This window comes from Sphaerodactylus townsendi, linkage group LG09 (genome assembly GCF_021028975.2).
Source record: "Sphaerodactylus townsendi isolate TG3544 linkage group LG09, MPM_Stown_v2.3, whole genome shotgun sequence".
Lineage (NCBI taxonomy): Eukaryota > Metazoa > Chordata > Lepidosauria > Squamata > Sphaerodactylidae > Sphaerodactylus > Sphaerodactylus townsendi.
In genome coordinates, this window is record NC_059433.1 from 86,158,097 (window position 1) to 86,181,566 (window position 23,470).

Consider the following 23,470-nt stretch of genomic DNA (forward strand, 5'->3'; position numbering starts at 1 on the left):
ATGTGCAGTGGGGGCTCGAGGGAGAGGAGGAACCGGCCCCAACGGCTGTTGATTGCAGTTACATGATGGCACCCCCTAATCTCCATGAATTTTCTGACCCAGAGTTGGAAACCTTACATGTGGCAACGCTTGCGTCCGCCTACTTTCCCTGCTCAGTTACTCCATGGTGTTGCTCTCAGGCTTTGCAGTGTTCACTTCCACTCCCATTGGCATCAAGCCCAGGTCTGGCCGAATCGCTTCAGCTGGCTGCTAGAGGAAAGGAAAGAACCCAGGAAGATACGTGAGCCTGGGTTAGATGGAGTGTTTCATTGGGAAAGTTCTGCTTTTTTTTACAGGGGAAGGTATTCCACAGCCTCCCCAACAATATTTGGAGCCCACCCTGTACTTGACATATTTTGGTCACTGTTCTAAAAATAGACCATGACAGAAAGGCTGAAAGGTGAAATCAAACATTTTACAATCATTTGTGCATAGGAATTTGTTCATAGTTTTTTTTAGTCCGGCCCTCCAACAGTCTGAGGGACAGTGAACTGGCCCCCTGTTTAAAAAGTTTGGGGACCCCTGCTGTAGAGTATCTATTACTGCTGCACTCTCTACACTTGATGCTGGCCTGGCAGTCCTTAGCCAAGTGATTGTTGGCCTTGCAACACCTGAAGCAGACTTTGTATTCCTTTAACATGGGCCTTTCGCTCTTCCGGTGGTTTACCTCTGAACCCTCTACACTTGTCCATAGAGTGCGGCTTCTTGTGCAGTGGACCTGACTCCATCGCCCTTCTTGGTTTGGGCTTGGTCACAGCATCCAACTTGTCCAACTGCCTCACTGAGGCCACTGGCTTAGACTTGGCTTCCTGCACAGGTTGCTTCTCCTCATGATGATAACAATAAAGCTCAACTAGCTTGGTTTGCGGGTCATTAATTACTTTTTTACAGGAGCCACGTGGCTTGGTGGTTAAGTGCTTGCACTGCCACTCACATGGTCAGGAGTTTGAGCCCCCTGTGGGTCAGATATCCTGGCAGCTGGCTCATGGTCAGCTCAGCCATCCATCCATTTCTTGGTCAGAGCAGCAGTTTAGAGCTCGTGTATCTAATCTGGAGGAACCAGGTTTGATTCTCCGCTCTGCTGCCTGAGCTGTGGAGGCTTATCTGGGCAATTCAGATTAGCCTGTGCACTCCCACACTTGCCAGCTGGGTGACCTTGGGCTATTCACAGCTTTCCGGAGCTCTCTCAGCCCCACCCCCCTCACAGGGTGTTTGTTGTGAGGGGGGAAGGGCAAGGAGATTGTAAGCCCCTTTGAGTCTCCTACAGGAGAGAAAGGGGGGATATAAATCCAAACTCCTCCTCCTCTTCGTCTTCTAAATGAGTACCTAGCTCATAGCTAGGGGGTAAAGAATAGCCGGGAAAAGCAATGGCAAACGACCCCACCAAAAAACGGTTTGCCTATGAAATCACTGCTTGCAGTGGTACCCCAGGGTCGAACACGACTGAAGGGGAAACTTTACCTTTTAATTACTTTTGCCGCATGTGCTATGAAGCCGAAGAGGAACAAGAAGGGAGGATAGACTTGATACTGCTTCTCTTTGCACTCGTACACTTCCAGGCCCCACTTCTCGCACAGAAGGGGCGGAAGCTTTTTGATGATGTCTTTGTTTGCCATGAACTGGTTGAGGAACGCAAGCCTAGCTCCAGATTGTCCTTAGCTTCCTCTAGTTCTGACAGGAGGTCTGCTAAGTGCCGTAGTTTACGATGATCGTTCATGATTGGTTTGGGAAAGTTCTTGAGCCTCTTGATCTCAGAAGGTGTGCCACAGTGATCCCACCTCTGCCTTTGATGCAAACGAAGAAGCAAACGAAGAATCCTGCAGAGACACGAGACATCACCACCATCACATTTTAATCAGCAGTCGAGCGGCACCTGCAGCCGCCGGCCACTAAGTGGCGCTCACGTGCAAGCCTCCGACGGAAAGAGCGCTTTCTAGGGATTATTTGCGCAATTTCCTGGGCAGGGTGCTACAAAGAACCCCAAGGAGCTACAAAGTTCCGATTTCGCAAACAAAACTCCGGTTCTAGATAGAGGTTCCTGGATTCATCTTGCGGGTGAAAGAGGCGGGTCTACCTACGAATCAATGCATTGCTAAATCTAAAAAAAGTAGTGGGTACTAGGTAGCGGGGAACCTTTTGAATGCACCTCTTGCAAACACTCGTGCCTTTAATGTTCCCCCTTCCCTCGCAACAAGAAGCTAAATACAAGTTGCAGTTTTCGTTTTTTACTTTGCAAGGTTAACTCTTTGTAGGCTCCGCCATCTCCCCCCCCCCCACTTTCCCCAGCGTCCCCAACGATTTAAATAAACAAAGCCCCCGCCTCCTGTGCTCCAAATGAGACCGAAGCGTCGTTCAAACAGCCTCTCGGGAGCTCCACTCCTGCGCAGCCACGCAAGGAAGGGATCTTCCCATTGCATCCCGCAAGTAAGAACCGGAAGTGAAAGTTGTCGCGAGCGCGCGCCTTTTGCGGGTCTCTTTGGGCCGAGCGAGGCCTGCTGGCAGAAGGCTGCTGGTGTCGCTGCCACCCACCCGGGAGGAATCGGAGGAGGCTTGGCTGCGGCTGCTGCGGCCTCTGCGGGGCCAAGGTCGGCTTTCGGGGCTGGGGGAGGCTCCCTACAGGGAAGGTGGGGGGAAGGGTTGCTTCCTCTGTAGGGAGCAAAGGTGTTTGCGGGTGCTGGTTGGGGGCAGGGGGGAGGAATCTCTGCATTAGAGAACCAGAAGGCGTTTTCTGCTTAGGAAATGGGGGCCTGCTATTTTTCCGTCTGGCAGGCCGAAATCCAGCAGGTGAAGCTTCCACTCCCTTCTGCCGTCACTGTATTTCCTGACAGAGAGGATCTGGACCAGGGGTAGGGAACCTGCGGCTCGAGAGCCGCATGCGGCTCTTCTGCCCTTGCACTGTGGCTCCACGAGCCGGGCCACCGGCCCCATCCTTGCCAGCCCTGCAGGCAGCAGGGCCGCGGGCTTCCCCTCTCACCTGCCCCGTTGGAGCGGGGCGGGTGCTTTCCCAGCGGCCGGCGAGGCCGAGCCGCCGGCTTCATCCTTGCCCACCCTGCAGGCAGCAGGGCAGGCACATCCATGCGCTTCTCAGAATGAGCGGAGTAAAAGTTTAAAAAAACACTATATATATAGTGTTATCTTTATTTCAAATGTCAAAAATTATTTGCGGCTCCAAGTGTTTTCTTTTCCCATGGAAAACGGGTCCAAATGGCTCTTTGAGTGTTAAAGGTTCCCTACCCCTGATCTGGACGAACTTGTTGGAATTCTGTTTGCTGCAGGGCGGTGGGGATATGCAGAGATGTAGGTGCTCTAGTCCCACTTGGGAGGGGCGTGGCCTGGATATGAGGTGGCTTGGCCAGATGTGCTTTGCCTGCTCTTTTTCCCAGGCTTGACCAGATGTGCTTTGCAGGTTCTCATTTTTTATCTGTAGTCACATGGCCAGGGAGGGGTAGAAGGCAGCTGATGCTGTGTGTCAATCGTACCTCTGCCTTTTTTTTCTTATATCTCCTCCCTCCAGACAGCTCTGATGCTATTGAATTAGATCATTTTAAGCTGCTCAAAGGACACCTTTGTGTGAAGCAGCAAATGTCTGGTTTTCGGTGGATCTGGACAGAGATCTAAGAGAAGTAGCTACCACTGTCATTACTCCTACCACTTTAACACTTGCACTGTAGTAATTTCTTCTCCAAGGAACTTCGCTGTCCAATTAGTTAAATTTTCTCCTGAAATACAAAACCAGGCTAAAAAATGGATGAATACGTCTGTCTCTGTGGGCAACAATTCAGGATCAATTTGTATTATTTACTTGACCCAAAGTAACTGTTATACTGCTTTCAGAAACAGAAATCCTGAGTAAAATTTGTGAACGTATGTGAAATGCCGTCAAGCCGCAGCCAACTTATGGCAATCCTGGAGGGTTTTCAAGGCAAGAGACTTCAGAGGTGGTTTGCCATTCCCTGCCTCTACATAGCACCCCTTGACTTCCTTGGTGGGCTCCCATCCAATACTTACCAGGCCCAACCCTGCTTAGACTGTAGGCTCTGGTTAGCTTGGGAGGAAGGATTTGCTGGGGAGAGCTTTACCTTTTTGCAGGTGCTGCTTACCTGCTTCCCTGGCCTTGGAACTCCGCAGCTGGGATGGGCCTTCAGGCTGGACTCTTTCTAACTGGCTCAATTCACATGTGGGGGTGGGGATTTGCTGCAACATATTGTTTGTTTGGCGCCTTTTCACCAGAACTGTCTTCTCCTGCCTTTCTCCTGTCGTCAATAAAATCCTTGAACCCATCAAGTGAGTTATTGTTTGAAAGGGGAAACTGACACCACTCAGGCCAGCAAAATTTGATACACTTTTATCTTGTGGTCTGGCCATTTGTTTTGAGGCTGCAGTGAAATGGTTGCAGCAGAGCCAGCCGAAGTTAAATCCAGCGATGACAAGCATCCTGTAGAGACTTGGGAGGGAATGGTCACCTCCCAACTCTTGGAGGGGTGCAATTAACACCTCTGCTGATGGTCAGGAGTTTGGGTGTGATACCTGATACCTCTCTGTTCATGGAGGCTCAAGTCAACTGGCATTTAACCTTCTCCTCAGGCCAGGTTTCTGGCCCCTCTACCTGACGTTCCATGACCTAGCTACAGTGATCCATGCAATGGTCACCTCCGGGTGAGGCTACTGTAACTTGCTCTACACTGGGCTGCCTTTGAGACTGACCCGGAAACGCCAGCTGCATTAGAGTACCGAGTCAGGTTCAAAGTTTTGGTTCTACCCTTTGAAGATCTAAGTGGTCTAGGATTTCCTTTCCAAATACACCCCAAGAGAGCACCTCGTTCTATGGATAAAACTTGTTGCTGGTCCCTGGCCCAAAAAGTGTCCTGCTGTCCTCTGTCAGGGTGTTTTCAGCTTGGCCCAGGCCTAGTGGAACGCTCTGTCCAATGAGACCAGTTGAGATGCAGTTCCACAGGGCTTGTAAGATGGAGCTATTCCACCAGGCCTATGATTGAGGGCAGCAACGGTAACTCCCAACAGAGCTGATTTCCCTCCACCCTGTCCCTTGCCTTACCCTATTCCTTTGTCCTTTCCCCCTTCCTTTCCCCCTTGGTCAGATCATTTTAGTGCCTGAGGTTGTCACACCAGGAATTTGATTGTATTTGAATTTTATGTATCTCTGTAAGCTGTCCTGAGCCCATAAGGAAAAGGGCAGCCTATAAACAAAAAAACCCAAATAAATAAGGGGAGAAAATGCTGCAGGGAAGAAGTTACTTACTCTTTGGGAAAGGGTGGGATAAAAGTATGATAAATAAATAAAATAAATTCAGGAACAGACTACTCCAGAAAAGCGGGGGGGGGGGGGGGTGCAGTTTCACCCCTGGGCACAAAGGCTCCATAATTATGCTTTTGAAGACTGGTGTTGTTGTTTTTAATAGAGAAAAGAAGTTTTAACATCAGATGTAAAAATATTAATATCAGATCTGAAATCTGATGTTGCCACTGACCTGGGAGGTACCAAGAAAGGCTTGGATGTTGTGGGCACTTTGAGGCCAAGGTCAGCTTTGGGAGCTGGGTAGAGGGTCCCTAGGGGGAGGGGTGTGTGTGTGTGTGCGCACGTGCATCATTTGTAGGAAGCCAGGAGGTGTGTTTGCTGCCTTGTTCAGAAAGAGTGTGCCATTGGAACAAGTTTAACAGTTCCATGAACTGAGCTGTTCACCTACAGGGAGTCAGACTGGACATTTTCCTTATGCGTGCTTATGATGTTGCAATTCGGGTATAGGACTAGGGTCTGGGACAGCGGTTCTCAACCTGTGGGTTGCGACCCCTTTGGGGGTCGAACGATCCTTTCACAGGGGTCGCCTAAGACTCTCTGCATCAGTGTTCTCCATCTGCAAAATGGATAAATGTTAGGGTTGGGGGTCACCACAAGATGAGGAACTGTATTAAAGGGTCACAGCATTAGGAAGGTTGAGAACCACTGGTCTGGGAGATCCAGTTCAGATCTACTCTCTGCTATGGAAGCCTGCTGGGTGACCTAGGGTCAGTCACTCTCTCTTAGCCTTTTATATCTCACAAGATTGAATGGACGGGAGAGGATGATGCTATAATCTCATTTGGACAGGGGGCCAAAGCAGGATATAAATATCTAAATAAATACATTCACTTAAATGCAAGTTTTGAAGTGACTTCTAAATCCTTGTTTGCAGCCATGCCTGTATGGTAAAATGTACATCTTTCTAGATTGGGGTCCTGTGAACTATGAGAGACGCAGTGTGGTTTAGTGATAGGGAGTTTCAGCCTAGTATCTAGAAGACCTGGGTTCAAATCCATGCTCGTGCCTTGGCAGCTTGCTGGGTGACTTTGGGCCAGTCATGTTTTCTCACCCTAACCTACCTCACAGGGTAGTTGTGAGGATAATATAGAGGAGAGGAGAATGAGGTAAGCCATTTTGGGCCACCACTGGGGAGAAAGATAGAGGATAAATGAATTAAATAAAGAATTGGAAACTGTGCAAAGGACAGATAAAGCCTGATAAATTCTGCTACAGTTTTTCTTGAGAGGTAGGCCAAGAAGCTTGATTTGTTTTGGGATCTCCAGCCCTGCAGTATCTCGAATATATCAAACTGGCATTTTGTAGGCATTGTGGTCCTAAGTGTAAGTTAATGGAAATAATAAGTGTTTTGGTCCTGGGCTTTAACTTAACCGTTCTCTCATTTTAAGACTGCCTGGAAGCTGCTAGTACTCTAGAGGGTGCAAGTGAGCTAGGAAAAGTCCCCTTTTGGTTTAAGCCGCTTCAGTCAATGTATGACTTGTAAATAGCACCCTCAGAATATCCTCAAATCTCATAGCTCTCTGCTGAGATCAGGCATACAACAGTCTAAGTGTACACTGGGCTGCATAAATCCCACTGACTCAGTGGGTCTGTGAAGCAGCAGAGCAGTGAGCAAGATTGCAGCCATTCAAAACTTTAAAAGCAATAATAAACTTACAGGTCTTTATCTTGTTCCTGGTGATGTTTGCAGTAGGGCAGGGGTGTGTGCGTGTGCGTGCGTGCATGCCAGAGGCGTAGCAAATGGGAAAGCATCAGGTGCACCAGTGTGTCCTCTGCCCCGGAACACCCCCGCCACATCCCAACAGGGGCACACGCCTAGTGTGTCCCCCCCTCCCGTTCCCTTGGAGCTACGTCTCTGGTATGTGCTGTAATTGAGGATGGGCTTTAAATAGCAGCTTGAATGCCAAAAACAATGAACGAAGCAGAATTTGCAAAAGGACCTCTGTCACTTCCCCCTTGAACTGTGGGCATCAAGTCCCATCAAATCGCAGTCACCTTATGGCAACATGTCTGCTTGACGTGCTGAAGGTATGAGGTTCAACCCCAGGCAGTCAACCCCTCCAGTTTAAAAGAGCTTGAGACTCTGGAAAGTCACTGCCAGTCTGAGTAGATGGTCCTGACTTTGATGGACCAAGGGCCTTCTTCAGTGTAAGGCCACTTAATGTTTTTGAGTCAGGCTGAGGCCTGGCAGACATCAAGCAGGCCCTGGAGGGGAAGGGGGAGGGGTCAGTGGAACCAGGCAAAATGCTTTCGGTTTTCGATGGATAGGCCTCCACAATGAGGCGTCTTTATCTATGTCTTTTGACCTTGGCCATTCTGGCATTCCTGCCTTCCTCACTTTCTAAACCGGATTGTATTACGTATTATGGATTGTATTGCGTAGGAGGGAGGGGGGTGGAGGCTTGGGTCTCATATACTGGGGTGCTTTCTGATTCCTGCCAGAATCAGCTTTTTACTTTCAGCCTATGTGCCTTTTCCATAACAAAGGAGCAGCAGTGGCGTAGGAGGTTAAGAGCTCGTGTATCTAATCTGGAGGAACCGGGTTTGATTCCCAGCTCTTCCACTTGAGCTGTGGAGGCTTATCTGGGGAATTCAGATTAGCCTGTACACTCCCACACACGCCAGCTGGGTGACCTTGGGCTAGTCACAGCTTCTCGGAGATCTCTCAGCCCCACCTACCTCACAGGGTGTTTGTTGTGAGGGGGGAAGGGCAAGGAGATTGTAAGCCCCTTTGAGTCTCCTGCAGGAGAGAAAGGGGGGATATAAATCCAAAACTCTTCTTCTTCTTCTTAATGGTATAGAGCCTGATTTGGATATTGATCTGAGGTTTGACAATTTGTGACTTGCTTTATTTTAAAATCCCTGTCTGGCTTTCTCTCAATACAGTATCAAAGATCCTGTTGACAAATATAAATGGTCAATTAAAATACAATAAAATCCATTAATAAAACCCCTAGGACACCATTATAATACAACCTGAAGAGGAGCTCATACCTGAATCTGATTTTATGGTATTTTTAGAATGCTTCTTTGTGGGCTAATACCATGCTTGCAGTTTTTAGCCTCATTTCATCCTTTTTCGTATGTTATTTGCCTTTAAGGTGTCTTCTTTCATGTTTGTGTCTCCCAAAAGACTTCTTGACTCTGAGGCAAGTTATTAAATCTGGGGAAAGTGGGACACTGATTCCCCAGGAGTAAATTTCAGTCAATTAGTGGGGGGAAATTTGTTGGTGATTCTCATTGGTCTTTGTGGAAAGCCACAGTCCGGCAGTTATGCCTCCATAGTTCCCAAGAAGAATCAACCGGTAGCTCTATGGGAAATGGCTACCAAAACATGATCCCCTGCATAATTAGTCACTTGCCTGTGGTGAACAATAAATGCTTCCAGGTGAACAAGAATGGCTGTCTCTTGCTACTTTAAAACGCTCTTTCTCCCAGTGTTTGCGCCATATATTTGCGTGCTTGCGTCAGTGATTTGACACTCAAAAGAGTGATGGGCATACTGTTCTGTCCTTATTTGCAGACTCTGTTCCTGTTTCATCAAAGAAAATTATTAGGAAAGCTGATGTTTATTTTGTGCAAATGGAAAAAAAGTACAGCAAACAGAAGGATTCCAGAAATTTATAGTAAGCCTGTTGGGGCTGTTGTGTGCAGAAAGGATGATCTTTTCCTAAGTGGCTCGTCACCTTTGCTGGCTTGCTGAAATTCAAATGTAAATAAGGAACAGATAGATGAGAAAGGAAATCCCATTAAGGGTGGCTTTATTTTTAGCACATATAAGAACATCTGATTTGCATACCTGTATCTGTCACCCTGAGGCAGCCTACAGCAAATGCTTCCTCCTTTGATAGCTGAAAAAAAAAATCTTTCCTCTCTTCCTAGTCCATGCATAGGCTGGAGTGAAGCTTCCTAATCCATGCATAGGCTGGAGTGAAGCCCCAAGGGAGTGGGTTCTCAGGAAGCATCTCTCAACCATCTGCCATTCATAGTAATGTCCTGAATCTGCCATCAAAACGAGGAGTGCTGCAGATCCTCGCACTAACAGACTGAGGACAAAAGAAGTGTCCCCTCTTTGGAAAAGAAGTAGGCTGTTTCCTTGCAGGGCGTTTTCCCTGAACGGAGAACAGCATGCTTCTGAATTTGATGGGAGCTTCCACACAACATTGTGAGCACAACTTGTAAACCTCCCAGGACTTTCTCTTTTGAGCAGGGATAAAGGAAATCCTCTGGCTCAAAGGAGGCACAGTGGACAGAATGCTTGCGTGGACTCTGTCCCTATGTTCTACTGCCAGTGCAGGAGTGGCTGTGAAGTGCAGCTCCATATTTTTCCCAATTTAGGCCTCTAATGGACTTGTTTTCTTTTCTCAGCTGAGCCACACTGTATCTTTACAGACTGGCTCAGCTGCAGGGATCTGCAGGGCACGATTCTCATGGTTTCGTTTGGTTTGGTTTATTAGACTTGTATACCGTCCTCCCCCAAAGGGCTCAAAAACCATTATATCAATGAAGACGGAATAAACATAGCATTATAACAAGACATTCTAAACTTCAATGAATATAACATTTTAAACATAAGATTATAACAAGAAAAGCATCAACATTATGACATCATAACAACACATAATTTCATAACATCATATAACAGAAGCAACATTAATTATAACAACATCATAGATTATATAAAGCAACTATGTTCACGACAACAAATATCACTAGCAGCATAATCAAACATAATAAAGTAGATGACAACTTTCTTTTTCCAGTATCATACTACAAAACAACACAATAAACCAAGAGCTAACTCCTAATTGACTACAGCTATGTTAGCACAAAAGCCCAGCTTAATAACGAATCTAAATACAAACACATACCAGTGAGCTAAATCTACACCTAAGCTAAACTAAACTAACTCCACCTAACACTAGCTGACTGAGCAATGATACAATAAACACTACCGAAATAACAACATCATTGGGAGGGGAAAACCCTGTACAACCTCACTAACTACATTCAACACCCCCCCACCCCCAACAAAGAAATAACACCTCAAGGCCAAACAGTCCATATAAGTGTAAGGAACCCTCGAGCTTCAGGGGATGGGTGCCGGATCTTAAGGACCCACTCTTTTTTCTTTCCCCCTCAGGAGGGTCTAAGAGGGACTTTGCGGGCATTACTGTATCATGTATTAATTTGCTGCATTTTAAATATGTTATTTAGTGATTAATTTATATATTGTTTTTATGCCTATTGTATTTGAATTTTGTGTTGTCCGCCGCCCAGAGCCCTTCGGGGGTTGGGCGGGATATAAATTTGAAAAATATAAATAAATAAGTAAGTAAGTAAGTAAGTAGTTGTGTCCAAGAGGGGTGCCGGGCCCATTAAAAGTTGTTTCGTCCATTCACATTCAGTCCGGCTAAGGGCCACAGCCACCATATTCTCCCTGGGACACACCCAATCTTAATTGCTGAATAAGGAACTCTCACGCGGACTGTGGGGGCCCCTGCCACTGGCCCCCAATGCCATCTGGGGGCCTCTGGCGCTAAACAAGAGCACCCCGCCCCAGCCCTCTCACCACTGGTGGGGTACCATTGTTGTTGCTGCTGCCATTGCCCAGAGGTCTGCATCTTCATTCGGGTCCAATCGGTTAGTTCTTGTTGCTGGGGGGTCTCTGCCACCAACTCCTCAAGTTGTTGTTGTTGCTGGGGAGTTTCTGCCACCGACTCCCCGGACCAGGCCCGCCCAAGAATCTTGGGGGGGGGGGCTCCCAGCTCATTACAACGACGCCCGCACCTCAAGGTAGTAAGAGGTAAAAGCAAAGGAGATAAGGACAAGCCGCACAGCTCCATTCTCCTGCGTTCTAAAGTTCCACAGTTCTGTTCTCCGTTTACTTGATAAAAAAGTCCAGGATAAAGTTCAGAAACATCCAGAATGCAGAGGTAATGAAAAATTGAAATTTAACCATTCCCTGGGTCCTAAAAAGCTAATGAGATATAACTAGTTTCCAGAGCTCCGTTCCCACTCCGGGCGCCATCTTCACATCAGTGCTTTAGCATGGGGATGATACATGTGGTTGCCATTCCTGCCCACTCCTGTGCCTTTTGCTTCTGCTAATACGGTAGGGGTATGTTTGTCCACATCCCTGTCAAAGCGGCCTGAGAGGGTAACGTGGACCCTCACAAATAGTACCATCCAATTTGGATCTCTGTTTCGTGTGACAGTGTGTTTGTTCATATTCAGAAATGTGTCGGCTCCAACTGCTGATGCTGTCTTAACTGACTTTGGTTCACCATTTGCTTTCCTTTCATTTGTCACCAACAGGCTTTGTAATCCTTTCAGCTAAAGAGCAGCCATGTCCTACATTTTCGTCAACGATTCCTCACAGACAAACGTGCCTCTGCTACAAGCCTGCATTGATGGAGATTTTAACTATTCGAAGAGGCTGCTAGAGAGTGGCTTTGACCCAAATATCCGTGACAGTCGGGGCCGGACGGGTCTCCACCTGGCCGCAGCCAGAGGCAACGTCGACATCTGTCAACTACTGCACAAATTTGGTGCTGATCTTCTGGCTACCGATTACCAGGGTAACACAGCTCTTCACCTCTGTGGGCACGTGGATACCATTCAGTTCCTCGTCTCCAATGGACTCAAAATAGACATCTGGTAAGTTTACCGTTCTCATGGTTTTTAGTTTCTTGCTTTTTAAGGTTGAATGGTAACTTGTTGCTTGATAGCATGACTGCAGTAGAAAAAAATGAGAACAGTTGCAGAAGGTCGCTTGCAAGTTCTTGGAGATGCTCCCATTTATTCTGAAGTAGCATTTAAAAGTCAGGCAACAGCAGAAATGCAATGACATTCTGGCCTCCTGCCTGGCTGGCTGGTAAGCAGCAGAGAAGTCTTCTGGAATTGCTGGGTTTTGTTTTGTTTTTTGGTGCTTTATTTATATTTATTTATTTTATTTATTGAATTTCTAAACCGCCCTCCCCCTAGGGGCTTAGGGCGGTGGACGACAGTGATAAAAACAGCTTAAAAACACAACATAAAACAACTAAGTAGCAATAATAAAACCAGGAACCGTATAGCGTCAGATGGCATTTCATCCCTCCCCCCTCCCTTTATGCCCATGGGAGGCCAGATGAAATGGCAGCGATGTATTTAACCAGGCTGGCCAAACGCCTGGCGGAACAGGTCCGTCTTACAGGCCCTGCGGAAACTCTGCATCTCCCATGGAAGCCTGTTCCACCAGGTGGGGGCCAGGGCTGTAAAAGCCCTGGCCCTTGTAGAGGCCAGCCTGATAGCTTTAGGGCCAGGAATCACCAAGAGGTCCTCCTCCAATGAACAGCCTCGATGACTGTAACACAGAGCATCATCTGTGGTGGTGCCTGCTGGATTAGACTAGTGGTGCATCTGGTCCAGCGTCCTCTCTCACCCAGTGGCTGACCAACTGCCCCGGCAGGCCAAACAGAGTATCAAAGCTGACGCTTTTCCCTGATGTTGCCTCCCAGCTCTGGTATTCAAGGATTGTTTCCTCAATGTGGGTGGTTTCATTGAATCGCTGTGAATCATCATGAATCCTCCATGAATCTAACCCCCTTTTGAAGCTCCCTATGCTTGTGACCGTAACTACCTCCAGTGATAGTTTAATGCAACTTGTATTACAAGTCACATACGTACAACTTGTATTACAAGTCATATGGTTAATGTCTATTACAGCAAAGCCAGTTCCCAGTAATTTCTGCCCCAAGCATAAACGTTGTCTGTGCAGGCTGAAGGTACTAAGTGATTGTCCCTATCGCAAGTGTTGGTGGCCCAACAGAACATTCATCCAATGGTGATAGGTTCTAGTCCCCTTGTGTGGTGATGGGTTGGTTCCTGAGGATCTGCTCCACTAATGGCAGTGCTTTCTTAGAGTGCAAAAAGCCCTTAGTGGAGCAGATCCATCAGGATCTGTAAAATCTCTGGACTGACAGAAGGTACTGCTGTTCCAGCTCTGACACCAACCTCTGATTGGAAATGGAGAGACCTCTCTTAAGTAGTGTATGATGTGGCTCTATCATAGTTATTCCTTTATAAAGGAAAAAGAAAACCCTGCCGGTTCTTTTTCCATTTCAGTGCATAAAAATGCTATTTTCCAATGACTGACCTACCTTCTCCCTTCCCTGGTTCTTGTGACTCAACCTTTCTCTGAAATATTGTATATTCATTCTTCCCGGCTTGTAGCATCTGTTATTTGCCAGTGCTTAGACAAAAGCACTTAGTGTGCTGAATAAATACTGTTTGACAAACACCATTAACAATTATTTGGGAATGGCTTCGTGTTTGAACTATCTGCTCAAATATCCTAACCTAAATGATTGGTGCCTGTACTGTTTTGTTTTTTTTCCTTTAAAAGAAAAAAAAGAGTTGGTCTGTGATTTGTGACTAAAAGGATGAAGCACTAATGTGTTCAAATATGTGAAAATAAATGAATATTCTTGCAACTTACAGTCACAACAAACTAGCTTTTTTAACCATGTTCATTATTCATTGCCTGGATCCCTTGCCAATATTTCAATGAAAGGGAAAATAGAATAGAAGCATCGCTTGACATATTTTCATGAATGCCTGTAAATCTACAATAATTGAGGAGTGAGTTAAATTCCCCACTGCCCAGAGACCTTCCCAGATCACTTCTGTGTCGTGGTTGAAACACTTGCAGGCTGCTTTCCATGTGATTCAACTAAATAATTGGGAGGCTGTTTTTGCTGGGGTTGCACAGTACCGGTGGATGCTGGGACTTGTTACTGTAAGCACAATTAGGTGCAACCACATGGAAAGTGGTATTCAGCTGTTACAATCCTTTGCTCACATAGGAAGTGACCCTAATAGTTGTTGACTAAGAGGGCCCCACTTTAAGAGACTATCCTGCAACCTCAGATGTTCCAGAAACATGCTATTAAGACAATGATAAGAACATCCTTCTGGATCAAATTACAGCAATCCATCTATAGTGATCTAGTTCATACAGTGGCCAGTCAGCTGCCTGGGAGAGCCAAAACACAGGATGTAGAGCTTTAGGCCTTCCCCTGATGTTGCCTCTAGCATTGGTATTCGAAGGCTTACTGCCTTTAAATACAAAGGTACTCTTTTGTCACCATGAACAGTAGCCGTTGATGGATCTCTCCTTGTCGGGATATCTTATCCAAAGACATCCTGGTAAGGGGAAGAGACCCAAAACACAAGAACACTTAGAAGAAGTGTTTGGGTTTATACCCCCCTTTTTCTCCTGTAAGGAGACTCAAAGGGATTTACAATCTCCTTTCTCTTCCCCCCTCACAACAAACACCCTGTGAGGTAGGTGTGGCTAAGAGAGCTCTGAAGAACTGTGACTAGCCCAAGGTCACCCAGCTAGCATGTGTTGGAGTGCACAAGCTAATCTAGTTCCCCAGATAAACCTCCACAGCTCAAGTGGCAGAGTGGGGAACCAAACCTGGTTCTCCAGATTAGAGTGTACCTTCTCTTAACCACTATGCCACTGCTTCTCCTTATTGAACCCTTATTGAATCCATAAACCCCAGGAAGATAGTTCCTGTCACCAGCCCTTTTGTCTGTCTGCAACAGCCAGAAGCTGAAAGGCAAACTTCCAGCCTTCCCGGGAGTATAAACAAGAGTCAGCCCTGCAAGGTAGACCACTTGCATTGTGAGTTCCCCCAAAACCTGGTAGTATTTAGCCAAGAGGGTCAGGACTGGATTAGATTGAAGTTACCTGAAGACAAAAGCATCTCAAAATATTATTAAAGTAAATTTATTAAAATTGTGCAAGAATACAAAAAAGAGAACATTAACACCAAGGAATAGAATAAAACTTGACCCCAAAGAGGACTAACTAAACAGTAAAACAGTATTGGTTCAAAAGCAGAAGTCAAAGCATGAAGCCACCCAAATCCCAGCTGTATCCTTCAGCTGCTTAGAGACCACTCCATCCTGAGCCAAGTCGAAGGTGTCAGGCAACCATAGTTTCAGGCAGACAGAGGACACTTGTCAAGTTACAGAATCTAGGAACTTGTAGCAAAGTACCAAAGAAGCATATATTGCTAGGCTGGGTAGCCATACTTTACGGCAAAAAGATTTTCTGTGCTCAGGGGCCTTTTGACCAAATTGATGCCTGATGATCTAAGACAATTATGTACCCAGTCGCTGATCAGGTACATAAGGGTCAGGTTGAGATAACAAGGCAGGATTTACTCTACTACAGCCACAAACCCTCTCTTCTCAAGATGACACTGCAATAATTTCATCAGCTTGCTTGGAACAAGATTCTCTGACCTTGAAGACCTAGCGAGTGAGCATAGGACTATACTTTAATTTCCAGTACCTGGCTCTTATCAATCGTGAAAGGTCAAAACTCTGATATTCTTGCTAACACACAATACATTTGAATTCCTTTCTATTGTTTTATAATAAACCTTTGTAGGAACAAAAATTGTGAGTGGAACTTTCTTGCCACTCCCCCATTAATCTGTCTAATTGCCTTTTAAAGCAATTTATGTTCATGGCCTTCACTACAGGCGTGGTCAACATATTCCAGAATCGAATTAGTCATTGAATAAACAAGTGCATATTTTTGTCCATCCTTAGTTGCCCATCAACTTCACTGCCCCCCCCCCCCCAAATTCTAGCATTTTGGGAGAGGCAGAAAAATGGGTTTCTTTTTGCCCCATGTGTAACTTTAAAAACTTGAACAGGCACTGATTTAAAGCCCTGTTAACTCAGGCACTTTAAGTAAAAATTTTAGGGTCGGGTTCAGACAAGCCCTCCAAAGAGGTGGCGTCGGTGTCTTCTGCAGATCTTCCATCCTGTCTGTGTCTCCCCCCTTGTCCCTAAGGAACATGCAACAGGAAGGAGGAGATTGGAGAGATCTGTTCTGAAAACCAAGCTCAGAGTTTCTTGATCCACCCACAAAAAATTAGTCTGTAAACTGACCTTTTTTCTACACCTGCCCTCGCTTCAAGCCTAAACACTTATGGGAGCACTCATTTTACTCTCTGTGGGTCCTAATGCAGCAATCACCAAGGTGCGACTCCGCTGGTCCTGGCAAAGCGAAGAGGGGTCAATAAGGATGTGATCCGATTGCTGGAGTCCTTGGAGGAGCAGGAGGTGAAAGGATTCAACCGAGGAACGCACTCAAAGCTGGAAACCATGCAGACAGCCGAAAGTGAGAGGTATTGCCAAATTAGTAGTGTGTGTTTTGATACCAGCGACTGGTTTAGCATATGGGAGCAAATTACCATTTCTGGAGCTTGTTCTGCATATTGGAGAAAGGGCAAGGCTTCTCATAAAACAGGTAGTTTCTGTATTCACTAGTTAATGCTTGAACATTCATCCTCAAGGTGACTTTTAGAGGCAAAACTAGACTGTCTGTGACCAACAGATTTGGGTAGTTAGCCACAAGCGCACAGGCCTAGTTGTCTGCAGAGGCAGTAGATTGGTCTCCGGACCATAAGTCTTCAGACTGCAGGTGGGGGCTTACATGGTTAAGTGCAACCCCCTTTCAAACAAATAATAAACAATGTGGTACATGTGATGGTGCTATAGAAAACAAGGCCTTGGTGGAAAGATTCTAGCCTAGCATTTTCCTTGTACAGGATTCTCTTCAGCATGTTCTTCCCTACACCACAGGTCTAAACACCAGGACAAAAATGTAGTTCTTTAGGTTTCCTTTGTCTTTTTTTGTGACTCTCCAATTACTAATAGAGTTGAATGAATGTAAAATTATGGTTTTCTTTACCCACATTTGGAGAAATGCCAGCTCCTGCTTTTTGGTTATAAGTTTCCTCAGTTCTAATGGCTTCATTTGCAGTTTATTAGTCATTCAACTAATGCAACATGTGATGTTTTAAAGAGGATTTTCTTTTCTTTAAAGAGGTTTAGAAAAAAAAAGCTTCACGTGCAGCAACCTTTTCCGTAATTCACTTTGTGACTTGGCAGCTACATAAGCAACCCCGCCCCATGTCCCTTGTAAACTGGTTTAAGCATTATCATCCTCAGCAGAACTTCCTATGACAATAATCGACATGTGTTTAGCATACATTTATATTTTGTTTGCTTTGTGGCTGAGTGAGGTGTGTGTGATAGATTCAGAGCATGGCCATTAGGGTCCCGGTTTCTTGCTTCTATTCGTCCCATCAAATTAATTGCTGCTCACTCTGCCAGGCAGAATTTCAGAAGAAACAGACAAACTTGCCTCAACCTAATAGCCGGGGTGCAGAGCTGCTAGCTTGGATTTCTAGCGACATTTATGTTGCAGTGTATTTCTTGCAGACGTTTTAATTCTCTGAATATTTTCTGCTTGTGTACATAGCCTCTGAAAGACCCATAGTTAGCAGCTGACCACTGTGCTGGTAGCAGCCTTTCACAAAAATGCAGGCTGTTTTTCTTAGCAGCAGAAAAAATAACATCTGGGATTTGTATCCCTTCCAACTCCTTCCAAAATAGCCAGCATTTAGACACTTACTACCATTTCAGTGCATTTGGTTGCAATGGAAAGTGTTGCAGGTGGTGTCTGGGGGTGGGGGAGCTTTTTTATGGCTTCAACAAAACAGGCCTAGTTTGTTTACAGTCACCAGGTGACATTTTCCATTTAGATTACATGGTGCCTTTCTTTAACCTCTGTGAAGGTTATAGATTAACTTAGCAACACTTAATTGGTGGAAATTCCTCTTGTGCACCAGCAGATACTGTCCAAAGGCTCCATAGGTGTAGCTGGGGCGAGATAAACGAATCCCTGAGTAATAGCAAACCAGGAAGCTGTGCCAAGTAGGAGATGGTTTAAAAACAAAAAGTACTCTTTGCACATGTTATTCCTCTTGTTCTGGCAGTTTAATTCTCTGTTGAATGCTGAACCATGGTGACAAGATGCAGACTTCGAGCCCTTGCTGACATTTCATGATGCTTCCATTAATTAAAAAAAACAACAACAACAGTCAATCATAAGGAAAAATATTATCCCTGTTCTGTGCAGTTGTTCAGATAGACAGAAACATGTACCTGCCTTCCAGTGGTCTGGCCAGCACATGCCAAGTAGGGTTGTGTCAGATACTGTAATTCAGGATGACCAACCCTGGTCCTCCAGATGTTCATGTACTACAATTCCCATCAGTCCCTGCCAGGTGGTGCTGGGGCCAGGGTTGGACGCCCCTGCAGTCTAATTCACATGACTGTGGCATAAAGGTGATGCAAGTATTGTCCCCCACTCCAAATATCTTCCTGTGGAAGCTGATGTGTTCCCTTCTCTGTTCCTTCTCAACTGCCCTTTTGGGTGGTCCTTTTCCTCCTGTGGCTCGTGTGGTGCGCATGACGGTGTTTTAGATCAGATTTGACTGTGTGGGATTCTCACCAGTTTAGTGGGGGTGAACCAATTTTTTGCCCTGAATATATGACATTGCTTTATCGTGAGTTAGATTGCTTATTGATCTAGACCAGTATGGTCTGTCCTGGCTGGTAGAAGTTATTTGGGCTCCGAAGCAGAGAAGTCAGTCCCAGAGGAGGTTACCAGAAATCCTTTAACAAGAGATGGCAGGAACTGAGCTCAACCTTCTGTGTGAAAAGCCCTGCCACAGAGCCAGCGAGGTGCCACAGTTAAGAACTGGGGATTCCAGTCTGGAGAACCGGGTTTGAGTCCCCGCTCCTCCACTCCAATCTGGTGTACTGGGTTTGTTTCTCCGCTTCTGCACATGAAGCCTGTTGGGTGACCTTGGGCTAGTCACAGTTCCCTCAGAACTTTCTCAGCCCCCACATGCCTCACAAGGTATCTGTTGGGGGAGAGGGAAAGGGAAGGAGTTTGTAAGTCTCTTTGAGACTCCTTGAAGGTAGAGAAAAGTGGGATATAAAATCCAACCCTTCTTCTCATCTTCCTTCCCTCACACAACCTTTTCAAAAATACCCTGTGGCTCAGGCTGGCCACAAGCAAGCGGCCCGTAGCTCACCAGACGGCGCAGGATGCACAGAAAAAGCTAGTCCATAATTTCTCAGGCAGACCTGTGTGCATGGCTTCCTCAGCCACTGAACTGCGTGCAGGGAGCAAAAGTGCCGAAACTCTTCAGGAACATTACACACACACACTTCTGTTCTGCTTGAGTCTTGGCGCTAAGACACTTGCACTAACTGACAAGCATTAAAAAATTGACTTTTCACGGTGGCTTTATTTTTCCCCCTCAAAAGAAGCCTGTGGAGTAGATTAGCGAAGAGGTAGGGATTTCTCCAAGGCCACCTGCTGTGCTTCAGGGCTGAGAGCCTCTTCATAGAGCAATTGTGTTTACCATCTCCACATTGGTGTTCCCAGCTGCAGACCCACCAACGGTAAAGGACAAGTGGATGTGTGTGTGTGTTGTCTGCCATGCAGCTGTGGATTTCTGGGCAGCTGTGGTCAATCTGGTGCCGGGGTGCGTTGCTTAAGTGTCTTTAGGGCTTGCCTTTTCAGTATAAGAAATGTTTTAATGGCATCTGGAATGTTTTGGCACAACAATAAACGGAAACGATGTGATGTGTTTTGTCGCAGAGCACACCACTGGAACACTGTTGCAGTGCAGTCAGTCTGATTTCCACAGAGGATGGGGATCTCTCGTTTTGTGACGTGAACCAGGGGTCCAGCCAGCCTTTTTGATTCAGTCCTGCCTTATTCCCCTCCCTGCCCTATCTCCCTCATCCTACATTCGTTTTTCACTAGCTGAAAAACTGACTGGATTCAACCCCAGTCTTCCACATTCACACACAACTCTGGCTATTGTGTCTTTTTCATCTCTCTTGCTTGCAGCAGAATTATTGCAGTACATCAGGACTAGTCTGTGTGTTTTTATGGGGGGCGGGGGGAATATTTGATTTATCATGTCACCCTGTGTTTTCCTCTGTGTGTGGTGAAGTGCTGTCAAGTTGCTTCCTACTTACAATGGCCCTATGAATTAATGTCCTTCAAAACGTCCTATCATTAACAGTCTTGCAGACTGAGGGCTGTAGGTTCCTTTACAGAGTCAATCCATCATGTTGAGCTTTCCTCTTCTCCGGCTGCCTTCAGCTTTTCCTAGACTTATCATCTTTCCGAGTGACTCTTGTCTTCTCACAATGTGACCAAAATATGGCAACCTCAGTTTAGTCATTTCAGCTTCTAGGGCAAGTTGAGGCTTGCTTTCATCTAGAACAGGGTTAACACTCAAAGAGGTTTAACAGGTTTAACACTCAAAGAGCCATTTGGACCCGTTTTCCACAGGAAAAGAAAACACTTGGAGCCGCAAATAATTTTTGACATTTAAAATAAAGATAACACTGTATATATTGGTTTTTTTTTACTTTTTACTCCACTCATTCTGAGAAGCGCATGGATGCGCCCGCCCTGCTGCCTGCAGGGCAGGCAAGGATGAAGCCGGCGGCTCAGCTCGTGAAGCCGCAGTGCAAAGGCAGAAGAGCCGCATGCGGCTCTCGAGCCTCAGGTTCCCTACCCCTGATCTAGAACTCACTGGTTTTTCTTTTTGGCAGTCCGCGATATCCACCAAACTCTCCTCCAACACTAAATTTCAAAAGAATCCACTTTCTTCCTGTCAGCTTTCTTCACTGTCCGACTTTCACACCCAGACGTAATAACAGGGAATACTATGGCATGAACTAACTTGATCTTGGTCCTTTTCTAGTGCGATGGAAAGCCACTCGCTGCTCAACCCAAACCTGCAGCAGGGCGAAGGAGTTCTGTCCAGCTTCCGAACAACATGGCAGGAGTTTGTGGAGGACCTCGGCTTCTGGCGGGTGCTGCTCCTCATTGTTGTGATCGCCTTGCTGTCCCTGGGGATTGCCTACTACGTTAGCGGAGTGCTTCCTTTTGTAGAGAACCAACCCGAACTGGTGCATTAGTGGGGTTTGCCAACAAACAGCATCTTCACTGTTATTCTTAGCATCTTGTTTGTTTGTGTTTTTCTCCAGTGCAAGCAGTGGCTGCTGTATGTACCGCTGACATTTACATCTCTGTGTTTAGAAACCCTTTTGGAAGATGGTATGTTAATTTTGACAGCACGGCACCAAATTTTGAGTCATTCCTAAGCCCCCTAAGCCAGTCTCTGCCAATATAATGGTGTAGAGGGCTGCAAATAACTGTATCTGGATTCAGCACTGAGCCATCCAGTATTTTTCACCTTAAATTTCTCTTAAAATGTCACCAGTCTTTGTTTTCAGTGCAAGAAAACTGCATAATCTTTATCCAAGATGATTTGACAACATTAACAAATCTTGTGAAATGAATGTGCTTTAATGTTTGCCAAAGGAAACATCTGTTATCATTTGTCTTTTAAATTCAGGGTATTTTTTTTTGTTTTTTTTTATTAGGGAAGCATTTCTTACCAGTTGACAAAAAGCAGTCTAACAATCTGGATTTCAGGGTGGGAGGGAGCAGTGCTCTGCAAAGGACATCTGGGGAACGAGTTGGTCATTCAGGTATTCAGTATGAGCTGGGAAAGAAGGCTTTATCCTAACCAATTTCCATTAAAAGGCATAATGATGAAAAGGTTCAGATAACACTTAAAAGCCACATAATAAGAATGCATCAAAGAGGTTGGATCCTGTAGCAGTTTCCTCCTGGTACTGGAGAAAAGCACTGCCCCGGCCAAAATAGAAATTCAAGATCCACCTCAGTGTCGTAACAAGTTCATATGTGAAATCGCAGAGGGAAGAAACTGAAATCTTCCACAGAGCTGCTGCTGTTAAAGTCTCTTTAACCATCCCAGCATTGCCATCTTCCAATCCCACATCATCCATCATGGAGCCAGGAGTGGCTTCAGGCCTCCTTAACTGCCTCTGGGTCTACAGCAGCTATTAAATGCCTCGGTGGCTGGGCCCAGAGCAGCTCTTTATCGCTCCTCCAGGACAGAGGAGGTAAGTCCATAGTCTAGGAGGGAAGGCCGTTGTCTATGTTAGGTTTTAGTTTCAGATTTCCCTCCAAATCTGGGGGATCCCTAAGTTTGCAGACACATCTATTTACTGTATGAGGCTAATCCATGGATTTAGAGGTCCACAGGTTGGCTTTTAAATATATTAGATATATAGAGGATACCTGTTGGGTAGCTTACCTTGGACATTTTCAGTGCACATGAGGATCAATCAAACAAAGGTTTTCTCCTGCATAGAATTCTGTGCATTTTGTGGGTGCACAAGCAGTGCCCTCCCCCCCCCCCCCAAAAAAAATGTGTGTCCTGGCAATCATTGTGGCTTTTACAACTGCAGCTTGGGTGAACCAAATAGCTAGACATTTTTTGAACCATGAAAATTGAATCTGATAACTGGTGAAAGTACCCTAGTCTAGTGATGTGTTCTTCTTTGTTTTTTTCTGATAACTGTCTGGAAAATATTGGGGGTGGGGGTATTCTGTAGGCTTCTGTTTTAAACATTTTTGGCTCTGTGTGAAAAGGTTGGTTTTTCAGCCAACTGCTTTTGAAACAATTAGCTGGTTCCCCATGCATTCTCTGAAAATGGAAGTTAAGTATGTTCAGGTACCTGTTGGTTTCGAGCAAAAATCCTACCTGGGCTTAAATTCTCCACCATAGTTTGCTGGAGTTAAAAGTGGCTTGGATCATTTCCAGATAGCTACTGGATCCCATAGAGGATTTCCGTGGGTCGGATTTCACTCTTTAACCATCCCAGCATTGCCGTCTTCCAATCCCACGTCTTGATTTGAGAGTAGAAATTGGGCAGCAGGGAAGTCCCTCTATTGGAAACAGCCTGCCCCTGATACAAGAAATATTGGTCATTTTATCTATTTGGCAGTATCCAGTTGCCTGCCACTAGATGGAAATCCCTTCCATCCATGGAAATCTCTGGTGAATCTAAGCTAATGTGCACAATATCAGCGCCCCCAAAACAGGTTGCTGGTTAACTTCTTAGAACAGGTAATGTGTGTTACAAACACACTTTAAAAATTTGGGAATAATACGCTAATTAAATTAATGTATTCCCTGGTAGGCAGTGAATCCTTTCTTTAAGCAAATATGTATTTTGTACCTTCCATTTTGTGCTGCTGTTTATAACTTTGAATTACATTCTTAGCATGCATAGATGCGTCTAATAAATCTGTATCAACTAGCTATGCGTACTTGTCTCTTTTGTGTA

General features: G+C 45.7%; 1 protein-coding gene across 2 annotated transcripts; it reads left to right on the forward strand.

Moving 5' to 3' along the window:
- The first annotated feature begins 2,367 nt into the window (after window positions 1-2,367).
- On the forward strand, window positions 2,368-23,443 carry ANKRD46 (ankyrin repeat domain 46). 2 transcript variants are annotated; one of them, XM_048508012.1, is made up of 4 exons: window positions 2,368-2,463; window positions 11,672-12,013; window positions 16,393-16,551; window positions 21,010-23,443. In XM_048508012.1, exons 2-4 carry the CDS (start codon window positions 11,703-11,705, stop codon window positions 21,224-21,226), a joined length of 687 nt encoding a protein of 228 aa, XP_048363969.1. In that variant the 5' UTR covers window positions 2,368-2,463; window positions 11,672-11,702; the 3' UTR covers window positions 21,227-23,443. The 2 variants fall into 2 exon arrangements, with proteins under 2 accessions (XP_048363969.1, XP_048363967.1); XM_048508010.1 differs by lacking the exon at window positions 2,368-2,463 and adding an exon at window positions 2,489-2,624.
- Window positions 23,444-23,470: the final 27 nt, after the last annotated feature.